We start from the raw sequence: 11,917 nt of genomic DNA, 5'->3' as shown, positions 1-11,917 counted from the left end.
TTAATTAGATGGTTATGTGTAAATGTATATGTATGAACACAGAGATTACTATAAGTATGACGTTTAGGATAGATATAGCCCTTGTAGCGAAGGGGGTGCTACATTAGAAAATTCTCAAACTCCAACACTCCTCCTGGAGAAATTTCTTGGGGACTCTAAGCTTTGATTTTAGCTCTTCGAACTTTGCTTTAGAAAGAGCTTTAGTTAATATATCAGCCATCTGATCTTCAAAGCGACAATACACCAGATTGACTTCTGTATTCTTTTTTGCTTCTCTAATTGCATGAAACTTCATATTGATGTGTTTGGTTCTTCCACGCTGCCTAGGGTTCTTTGCAATAGCAATGTCTAACTTTGTCGTCAACACAAATCACAATAGCATCTTTTGGGCTTTGCCCCATATCTATCAGAAGTTTCTCCAACCAAATTCCTTGGTTTGCAGCTGCTGCAGCAGATCCTTATCCAAGTTTGTTTGAATTATTATCGAGCTTAAAAAATTGTGTTCGAGTTTGATTTGATTGATGATCTAATAAATAATTAAGCTGGAATGAGGATTAGTTGATGAATCAAATATGAGTCAAGTCGAATAAATTCAATACTTTTAAGTATCTAATATTATTTTTGAATTAGTCGAAACAAGTTCAAGTAGACTTTGAAAGTCTATCAAACAAAATTTTTTCGTCCAAGTTTAACATGTTAAGTTTAACAATGAAGCAAACGAGCTTTTACTATTGATTTCCATTGAGTATCAAATAGTTTAATATTTTTTTCCGCCCTAGACCTACTTACGTTAGACAAAATTAATCATGATTGTTAATACTCCTTTTAAAATGATAAAAATGGCAAACCATCTCCCTGGGCTTTTAATAAAAAGTTTGATAAACTAAAAACATGGTTGTTTATATATATTCTATTCGAAAATATATTAATTTGACACAGCAATTCAATATAAAACACATTTCATTAATTAATCCAAGCATATTGTTATTTAACAAGAAAACCTATTAAAATGAAAACATAAACAAACAAGCAACTGTCTCCCTATTCATTTTTTTCCTAATAACTTTTTGTTGGAACAAAATCATTTTATGTATATATATATATATATATATATATGTCTAAAAATTTATTATTTGATAGTAAATATGAAAAGTACGTAATTAAATATTTATGTTTTTACATTAGTAAGTAGGAGTATAACAGACATTATATGTGTCAAAAATCAATTGCCCATTACATTTTGATTTCGGCATGAGAAGTGCAAAGAGAGATAAATTGCCTCATTTTAATTTAAAAGGTCAGGAAGACGGGTTGCTCTTTCATTTTCTTTAGTTGGGGTTTCTGCCCATTATATTTTTATAAGAGAAAATTGTATTTAACCTAAAAAATCATACAATAATGAAAGTCATAGTAAATAGAATAACAGTTGGTACAAACATGATGAGTGTGTAATAAAAAAATAATATATATGTATTCATTTAAAAAAAATAGTAAGCACATACTTTTTTATATAATCTCAAGAAATAAGCTCACATTAATTAACAGTCGAAAACAACTTGATATGTATCCATAATATATATATATATAATTTTATTATACTTGTGAATAAATAAGTATATTTAGGATATTTTTATAAATAAATATTTTGTCATAAAAATTAATTACTATTAAGCATCACATCTTCAATAAATAGTATAGATAAATAAATTGCAATTAAATGTCTGTAACAAAATGAAAACATGGTAGATGTATAGTTGATAGAGGACTCACCTGGAGCTCTACTCCTGAAGAACTGCTGGAAGCTTTGATTTTATTTCCTTTCAGGTGCAATATTCTTCGTGTCGGCTTTCTAGTTATCAGTTTTTTCCTGTACTTGAAGTTATTTATTACTTCCAACTCACATTATCAATGTTTTGAAAATCTAATTTGATCGAGATTGGATCTGATCAGTTGGACCAAATTAAAAATACTAACAAACTCTAATCATACTATATAAACCAGAGTGACTGATGCCTTTGTTTGCTTTAGAGAGGCAGCGGTAGCTGACTCTTTTTTGAACTAACAAAGATAGTAACCACTGTCTCAATATAAAATAAATACAAGTACAAGAATGTTGGAGAAAAAGTTTGGGGGAAAAGGAAAAAAAGAGAAGAAAAATCCAACTTGTCTTGATATTTCTTTTACTTGGATCAAGTTTGGACGAATTAAATTAATCGCAGAACAAGTGTGATTGGTCACTTTTTTTGAACTGTACGCCATTTACAGAGTAAGTGTATTGCACTAATAATGTGACTGATTTATATTTGGCAAAGTTGAGTCCGAACTAAAATTTTCTCTTGTTTTGGCATCTTTTTCTTTAGTTTGAGTTTTGCATTTCTTAAAAAAATAATGATTAAGTTGACCAGTTTTCATTAGTACACATGGCAGTCCGATTTTGATGGTAATGATTTTAATATGAACCCCGAACCGTTCGCTGCTGATCGAATCAATCAGTTTAAATTTGGGTGTCCTAATATTTTTTATTAATTAAGTACAATTTATGAATACTATTTCATCAAATCTAAAATAAATATTCTTTTAGAATGTTAAAAACAAAATTCTATTTTTAGATTTTAAATTCTATATAAATTATTTATTTCACATTAATTCCACTCAACTATACCATTATAATATTAAATGAAACTCTTTAAAACATTTTATGACTTTTTTTATGTTTAATTACAATGGTTAAAAATAAAAAATAACGAGTTTAACAATGGTTGACAGCTATTAGCCGTTATTTTTGTAAACAAGGTCAAAATATTAGTTACAACTAAAAATCATGACAAATGGTTTAGTCAGTAAAACCATGACAAAAGCTAATTAACCATAGTCAAAACTTTATTTTTCACAGTGATTTTTGGTTGATCATGATAAATAGTATATATTAGCCATAACTTTTAGGGTTAATTACACTTAGACCTCCTTTGAAAATATAAAATTACACTTTGTTCCAAAAGAGTTTCAAAATTACATTTACACTCCTTTGAAAATTTATCGTTTATACCTGATCCACTTCTGTTAGAATTTGGACAAAAAAAAAAAATTTAATTTTACACATCATCTAACATTCCCTTGTAATAATTTTATACGTATAAGAAAAAAATATAATGATGTTAACCCCACTCCATATATATATATATGTATATTATAATTATCTTTTTATAAGTATGAAAAAATATAAGAATATGTCAAATAATGGGCAAAATTAAATATTTATGTAATTTCTTTTTTTAGTGTTAGTATTTTTCGACCTAACTCTAACAAAAGGACCTGGGGTGAAAAGAAAGAATTTTCAGAGGAGGTGTAAGTGTAATTTCAAAATATTTATGAGGAAAAGTGTAATATTACATTTTGAAAGGAAGTCTAAGTATAATTAACTCTAAATTTCCAAACTCTTTTTTTTTTTATGACAACTGAAAACTGTTAAAGTATTAAAAAACCTAAACGTGTCCAGAGTGTGTTCAACATCATGTTCTTTTATTTTATTTTTTATTTTCGGACACAAGAATGCCGCATTCGAGTCGTGTAACAATTCACTACCAACTTGTGCAGATTATTTGTAAAATTGTATGCATTAATTTATTTTTTCAAACGCACTAACAAATTTACCATTTTCTGTATGACACAATAAAGCAGAAGTTATTGCAAACAACCTTTTAACTAAAAATTTTAGGATGAAATTACTAAAAATTGGATAGATGGTCATAATAATTTAGCTACTTTGGATTAATAGAAATTTATATTGCATACCTTTTAAAATAAATAAGTATGTATATTTTTAAGTTAAATTTGGTTAAAATTCAGATGTAAGACATGCTTATTTTATATTTTATCTTGATATTTTTCATGTTGCATATTTAAATTTTATGAGAAATTGAAAATATATGTTAAATATATACATGTTATATATAGCACCGTGTTTCATTCGGGTCGCAGGTTGTCAGCTACCTCGTGTCCTTAAAAAGGTTAGAGACCTGAGAAAAGAGAGCAGACCGTTAGGCTTACTAGGAGGTCCCTAACTACGATCTTCCACTGCCTAAGTTAGAGAAGATATTAGAGATAGAGGAAACGATCTTAATAAGAACTTAAGCGAACTCAAAATCGATCTAATTTGGATTTTAGTGTCATAAATGTACTGAACACGGGGTATTTATAATATCTGGGTGGGTCCACTTGCATGTCCAAAGGTCCATTTGCGTTATGCCACGTGTCAGCATCCTAGCTCACATGACATCACGTAAATCGACGACCTCTAGTAGCAAGTCTTTTAGGTCGAGTTGAGGGTCCGAACCCATGAAGGGGGATGGATCTTCAGGTTATACCTGTAAATAATGCTTGTTTCAGGGCATTTTCATCATTTTTAATAGTAATTATCTTAATCCCCATCATTACTTCCCCACTTCTTATTAGTGTGTGAAAACCACTAAGAGAACTTGTATAGTCATTCAACCTAAGCCCTTGGATCTATCTGTTATCCTTCTCATCCCACCGTCCATTTTGGCGCGCCTTTCCTATAAATACACTCTCCATTTGACTTGTTCTTACCCCTTTCTTGCAAATAGCTTCCTAGGTGTGACCTGCTGATATCTCGCTCACCTATCTCCAGGTATCTTTCGCTATCTCCTTCCCCTATTTTATTATGTCTAATTCAAGCTCGGGTTCTAGCTCCAGCTTTAATTCTTCTGGGACAACCGCGACATTGCCCCAGCCCATCGCTCATAAAGGTCCTTCCATTGTTCCTCCAACTAGGGTAGAAAACAACTTAGAGACTGTAGATCCGACTAATAATACCTTAGAACAATATGTAGCTATGATGTCTAGGGATCCATGGGCAGGGATCCATGTAGCTATGATGTCCCCCAATGCAATTGGGGAGAAGTATTATATTCCCAATGATTTTGAGATAATTCTTCTGGATTCTTTTGACAAAATGCATCGCCCTCCTAAGGGTTTTTGCCGACTTCCAATTGTTCATCTCGAAGCGGGCCTTTTCTTTCTCCTTCCTCCACCCATATCCAATACACAAGGTCACTTATACATATGCCTACGCAACTAGCCCCCAATTCCTTTTGTCATATACTTATATTTATATTAGTTATTCGCTATGTTGTGACCTCACTTGCTCATTTTATGTTAGAACTTGAAAATCTGTTATAACATGCGACCCTATGGGGTCGTTTGTACTTGATCAAATCCTTTTCCAAAATTTGAAAATCCTTTTGCAGAATTGATAGCATGAAATCTCATGGGGTCTTTTTATACTTGTTCAGATTCTTTTTTCAGAATTTAGTCTCAAAATTGACATGCAACCTCATGGGGTCATTTTATACTTTGTCAAATGATTCTCCAAAATTTAAAAATCCTTTTTCAGAATTGATAACATGTGACCTCACAGGGTCATTTTGTACTTGGTCAGATTCTTTTCCAGAATTTAAAGTCTCAAAATTGATGACATGCGACCTCATGGGGTCTTTTTGGTCAAATTCTTTTACAGAATTGATAACATGTGACCTCATGGGTCATTGTATACTTGGGAGAAATTCTTGAATTTGACCTCCCATGATGCGTGAATCATGAACTGCAAAGAGAGGGTGATCCTTTTTCGAATTTGTATAAGATTGATGAATCATGAACTGCAAAGAGAGGGTGATCCTTTTTCGAATTTGTATAAGATTGATCTTTTTCATATTAATACAAAAGTTATCGTTTTTAGATCAGTCTCTTGCCAAAAAATTCTTGTATTGAACAAACAGTACTAAGCATAGAATTTCTCAAATTATATAAATTCCATAGCCTTGGTAAATCATCGCCTTCCAAATCTTGCAGCCGGTATGTTCCCTCTTTTTTACTTCAACTACTTTATATGGACCTTCCTAATTGGGATCTAACTTTCCCACATGCTTGGAAACCTCGACCTTCTTTAGCACCAGGTAACCTACCTAAAAGTTTCTTGGTCTGATTTTGTTGTTGCAGCTTTACATCATGAAGCTTTTGTAGTGTAAGATTTTTCCAAATGCTCTATCCCTTGTTTATTCAATTATTACGAGGTCGAAATCTATTATCTAACGTCTGCCTTAAGGTTTTATATGGTGACCCTTGCCATTTCTTCTCTAATTTCTGTAGGTATCATTGTAGTTGTTCCATAGACTAGGCAAAATGGGGTTTCTCCAATCGTAGTCCTGTATGCCTATAACACCCAACTAACTCTTCTACCCTTGAGCCCTTAGCACCTTCTAAGCTATTTTAAAGTATTGCAACAAAATTCTATTCATGACCTCTGTCTGCACATTCGCCTACGGTTTTCAAACTACCGTGAATTTTTGTTAGATCTTCAATTCCTTGCACCATTCCATATTTTCCTGCCTTGAAATTGAGTTCCACTGTCCTAGATGAACACTCTAGGTATTCCGAATCTACAGATGATATTTTTTCAAATAAAATTAGTTACATCTTTTTCAGTGATTTTTGCTAAAGCTTCTGCCTCCACCTACTTAGAGAAATATTCCATTGCTACTATGATGAACTTCTTCTATACGGGGCCTGGTGGGAAAGGTCCCAAAGTATCTATCCCCTATTGTTCAAATGGGCATGCGATCCTGATAGGTTCCACTGGTGCTGCAGGTGAATGTATCAGAGTCACGTGCTTCTGAAAACTTTCACATTTTTTTGTGAATTCCATTGCGTCTTTTACTATGGTTGACCAGAAATATTCTTGCCTTGTTACCTTTTGCGCCAACGATCTACCTCTAGAGTGATTGCCGCAACTTCCTTCATGAATTTTCCTAAGGACGTAACGTGCATTTTTCGGACTTAGGCATTTTAGTAAATGGCCCTCTGCAATTCTCCTATACAACTCCCCATTCATCAAAGTAATCTCCTTAAATTGCAATCTTCTAGCTGCAATCAGGTTTTCTGGCTTGATTCCTTTTAACGTATATTGTACTATCTCATTCTTCCATGATTATTTTTCTACTACACATTGCACCACCTCCCTTCCTCCAGCGATACTTTATCTTCGATTATCATTCCAATCTTTCTATGTCATACTCCTGCTTTACTCTTTACATGAACAAAAAAATGGACACAAAAAACTCTCTCTAAAAATTCTCTCCCTACTACACACACTATTACACCATTAAAAAGACACACTCAAGCTATTCGCATGCAATCTCCGGCCGGCGAAGTGGGCGATGAAGAGAAAGGACCGGCCGATGATGTGGCAACTGAGGAAGGTGTTGATCGCCGGCAGAGAGAGGGCGACGGAAAAATTCCGGCCAAAAAACAGTTTCTGCGCGAGGAAGATGGACGGGCGGATTTCTCAAATCCTATGGATTTCGCCGGCTTTTCGACCGGAAATGGATGCCAAAGCTTCATGGATGATAGAGGAAACGTTTTTGGACTAGAAAATTGAAGCTTGAGGTCTGAAATAGATGCGAAAATGGCGCAGCCATTTTTAGAGTTTATGGAACCCAAAACATCGCCCGCTGAAATTTTGCCGGAAACTGACGTTTTTCCGGCCTCTGTGCACTGCCAAGGCGTTGTCACGGGTGAAGATGACTTATCCACGGATAAAATTGCATTCTTGCAGCCGTTGGGGATTAGTTCAAAACTAGGGTTCGCAAGCTCTAAAAATAGCGCCGTCAATGGCGGAAATGTCAGATCTCTATCGGCGAATGAGTTTAATATTGAGGAATTTCTGAAACTTGCTAATAGAGTGATTGATGGAGACGAAACCGCCATGAATGCCCTAAAAAACCTCCAGATCCGCTGGGAAACCAAGTTTGGAAAGTGCTCTTCGAAGCCGAAAGTGGCGCTGGTGAAACTCCCTCCGCCCAGGCGTTGTCTTCTGCCGGGACATCGCCACTATAAGGCTGGAAAACAAACGGAGGAGAAGGAGCAGTTTACTGTACTCGCTGATTCGCGTTCTTCGCCGGAGAAATCACAGATTCTGGCGATTAATCCGACGACGAGGAGCAGTTCTCCGACGACATGTGTTTTGCCGGTGGGTGACGCAGCAACTGACTTGGTTGAACACACAGATGAAGTCATCTATGATGTAAGCCCTGATGATGTCATCCATGATGTAAGCTCTGATGATATCACCCATGATGTAAGCCCTAATGATGTCAGCCATGATGTAAGCCCTGATGATGTCAGCCATGATGTAAGCCCTGATGTTGTCAGATGTGATGTCATCAATGGTGTGAAAAATTGTAGAATTTTTCCTAAGCAATCTAGCCCTATTCTGACTGGATTATTCGTTGGAAACATACCACTACATACTTGTCCTAATGTGATTGATGAAGATAAAATTGCCCACGCGTTTAATAATTCGTCTCGTAAAACGTTATCTTTCATCGCCCCAATGGTGCAAAATGGGGAAATTGTTGTCCGGCTATCCTTGGACACTATATGGGATGGATCCAAACGTTGGAAAACTACAGCTGTCGGATATTTTCTGGGAAAAAAATCGTATTATCATCATCTAAAGGAATACACTCATTCGGTATGGCCAGCACTAAGGGAAGTCACCACGACAGCTAATGGATTTTTTTTTCTTCCAATTTAAAACACTCATTGATATGGAAGACGTGATCGAAGGGGGACCTTAGTTGTTCCAAGGACAACCAATAGTGTTGCAAAAGTGGGAACCAGGTATGACCCTGAGAAAGCTGCAACATAAGTATGTACCTATTGGGATTAAACTTAGACACCTACCAATGGAATATTGGACTACTAATGGATTGAGTACGGTAGCTAGTGGAGTGGGTAAACCTCTCTACCCAGATGCAATAACGAGAGCATGCACGAGATTGAATTTCGCTCGTGTATGTGTGATGATTGATGTGGCACAAACGTTGAGAAATCATATCATTGTCATGACACCGGATGAAAATGGAGGGGAAACAACTTGTAAAGTTGATGTTGAATACGAATGGCTCCCTCCAAAATGTACAAACTGTATGACCTTGGGGCACATGACCAAGGACTATCCGCTGAACAAAACACATAAACCGAGTAAACCACCAGTAGCTGTGTATGTGGCAAAAACAAATATTCCTCCACCACAACCAAACAATGAAAAGAGAGAAAATCGATGAGACCGACAATGATAGACAAACCGAGACGTGAGGAGGGAGAAGTGATTAGGGAACGCAACACTGCCAAACATGATGATAGGGTTAAGGCATTGGTTATTTATAATGCCTTTGATGCTTTGCAATTAATTGATGATGCAGGTGAATCCTCGAGGGGTCCTAACACACGCAGCCCCATTAATCATGACCCATGTTGAATCTTGCCATATGGAATGTCCGTGGGCTGAATAAACGAGACCATCAACTTGCATTAAAGGACCTTGGCTCAGAATTCAGGTTATAACTCTTGGGCATACTTGAAACACGTGTTCAACTGAATAATATTATGCATATACAGTCTTATCTGCTACCTCAATGGAAGTGGTTTACTGACTATAATTCTATTGAAAATCGTATATGGCTAGCGTGGGATGAGAATTTTATAGATGTACATGTTCTTGACCTGGGTGAACAATTCGTGCACTGTCGTATCACTATTAATGCTGTCAATGAATCTATTCTTGTTACTGTTATTTATGGTGCATCTGAGGTGATTGACCGTCGAATTTTGTGGACTGCACTGGAGACACTTGCTCAGTAGTGCTCAGACGCCCCGTGGTTGGTGGGAGGGGACTTTAATGCAGTACGAGACCTTAATGAGGTATGTGGCATTTTAGGAGATATAAGGATGGCCACAGCAGAATTTAATACAGGTATTCTGGAGTACATCCGCGCGAAGTTTGTGGAAGCAGCTGGACCGGATACTTATTAATGATCGTTGGCTGGTAAGGTTTCCTACATCATTCTATCACAGCCTTACACCACGGACATCTGATCTCTCGCCACTGGTTCTACATGGGGATACACAGCAACATAATGGAGGTATGTTTCGATATGATAACTATCTAGCCCAATCACCTGAGTTTATCCCTAATGTGCAGAACATTTGGTATCATGAGGTTGTTAGTATACCTATGTATGCCGTGACACGTAAACTGAAGGCTCTTAAACCAGTCTTCCGACTACAGAGGAGGAATAAGGGGGATTTGACGATGAATGTCCAGTTAGCCAAAGGTTTTCTCGATGAGGCACAACTATTGGTGAGCTGTGACAGACAGAATGAGCTCTTCTTACTCCTGGAACATTGCTGTCGAATCGTTTATGCTAAAGCGGCAAAACTCGAACAATTCATGTTGCAACAAAGAGCTAAGATGCAGTAGATGAAAGACGGAGACCAATGTTCCCAGGTTTTCTTTCGTAAGATCGCTCAGAGATGAGTAATGAGGAGAATCTTGCAGATCAATGATGAAAATGGTACCACACACACGGATCAAGGGGAGGTCGCCCAAGAGTTTGTCTCATACTATCACAACCTCTTAGGAGGTACCAGACAACGATTGATAGTGGATATTCGATACCTTAGACCATGGGCAAGGCACTGTATTACTGATGAGGAAGCTAGCCACTTACTCCTACCATTCTCGCTAGATGATGTGAAGCAAGCAGTGTTTGATATCGCTGAAGACAAGGCGCCGGGACCTGATGGTTACTCGTTAGGGTTTTTCAAGGTGGCTTGGCCTATGGTGGGGGAAGAAGTAACGAGAGCGATTCTGGATTTCTTTTTAACCGGAAACTACTAAAATAGGTTAACTCCACGATTTTGGCTCTAATACCAAAGGTACACACTCCTATGTCGGTTAATAATTTTAGACCGATTTCATGCTTCAATGTTTTATACAAGATCATTGCGAAACTACTTGTTCAGAGACTTAGTGTTTTACTAGAGAAGATTATTAGTCCCTGTCAGACAGCATTTATCCCGAGAAGAAGTATTGGAGACAACATTATGCTAGCTCAGGAACTATTCTCGGGCTATAATCAGATGTGCCTACCCCCCAGATGCGCGCTTAAAATGGATATCAGGAAGGCCTATGATACGGTGGAGTGGGACTTCTTCTTAATAGTTTTACAGTTGTTCGGATTCCCACCTAAGTTCACAAGGTGGATTGAGGAGTGTGTCTCGACTACCTCATTCTCGATTGGTCTAAATGGAATTCCTCATGGGTTCTTTACTCGAGCGAGAGGATTACGACAGGGAGACCCCCTATCTCCTTATCTGTTTGTTCTCGTCATGGAAGCTTTACATTTGGGATTCCTGCAACGAATTGAGCAGGACATGCAATTCACCTATCATTGGAAGTGTGAGAGCTCCAAGGTTTTCCAGTTTGAATTTGCAAACGACCTACTACTTTTCTGCAGAGCTGACTTTGACTCCATTAGAGTCTTCAAGGAGGGATTGGACTAGTTTGCGCAGATATCGAGCCTTCGGCTGAATGTTCAAAAAAGCCACTTAATAATCTCCCGTTCGGCTCAAGGATTGAAAGCCCAGATGTTGGAGATTTTGGGCTTTCAAGAGGGGCAACTACCAATGAGGTATCTGGGTCTCCCCTTAATTTCTTCTAAACTATCTATCTCTGACTGTCAACCTCTTATTTCGAAAATTGATGCACGCATTACTGGATGGGAAGGGATTTCATTATCATATACTGGGCGGGTACAAATCATCAAAACCGTGCTTTCGACATTGAGTTTATACTGGGCATCTGCATTCATATTACCTAAGAAAGTTATCAATGAAATTCAGAAGAGGTTGAGGAACTTTCTATGGAAGGGTACGAAGTCTTCTGGTTACGCCAAGGTTGCCTGGAAAGATGTGTGTCGACAGGCAGATGAAGGGGACTTGGATTCAATGAGCAATGAGCAAGAACCTTGAATCCCGCATTAATGAGCAAGAAATT

General features: G+C 36.9%; 1 protein-coding gene across 1 annotated transcript; it reads left to right on the top strand.

The window, feature by feature from the left end:
- Nucleotides 1-10,399: 10,399 nt before the first annotated feature.
- On the top strand, nucleotides 10,400-11,424 carry LOC105179311. Its single transcript, XM_011102918.1, has 2 exons — nucleotides 10,400-10,714; nucleotides 10,885-11,424. Exons 1-2 carry the CDS (start codon nucleotides 10,400-10,402, stop codon nucleotides 11,422-11,424), a joined length of 855 nt encoding a protein of 284 aa, XP_011101220.1.
- Nucleotides 11,425-11,917: the final 493 nt, after the last annotated feature.

The sequence above is a fragment of the Sesamum indicum genome, unplaced genomic scaffold, assembly GCF_000512975.1.
Source record: "Sesamum indicum cultivar Zhongzhi No. 13 unplaced genomic scaffold, S_indicum_v1.0 scaffold00141, whole genome shotgun sequence".
NCBI classification, from domain to species: domain Eukaryota; kingdom Viridiplantae; phylum Streptophyta; class Magnoliopsida; order Lamiales; family Pedaliaceae; genus Sesamum; species Sesamum indicum.
The sequence above is the reverse complement of the archived record's forward strand: the minus strand, read 5'-3'. Positions and strand labels throughout refer to the sequence as shown.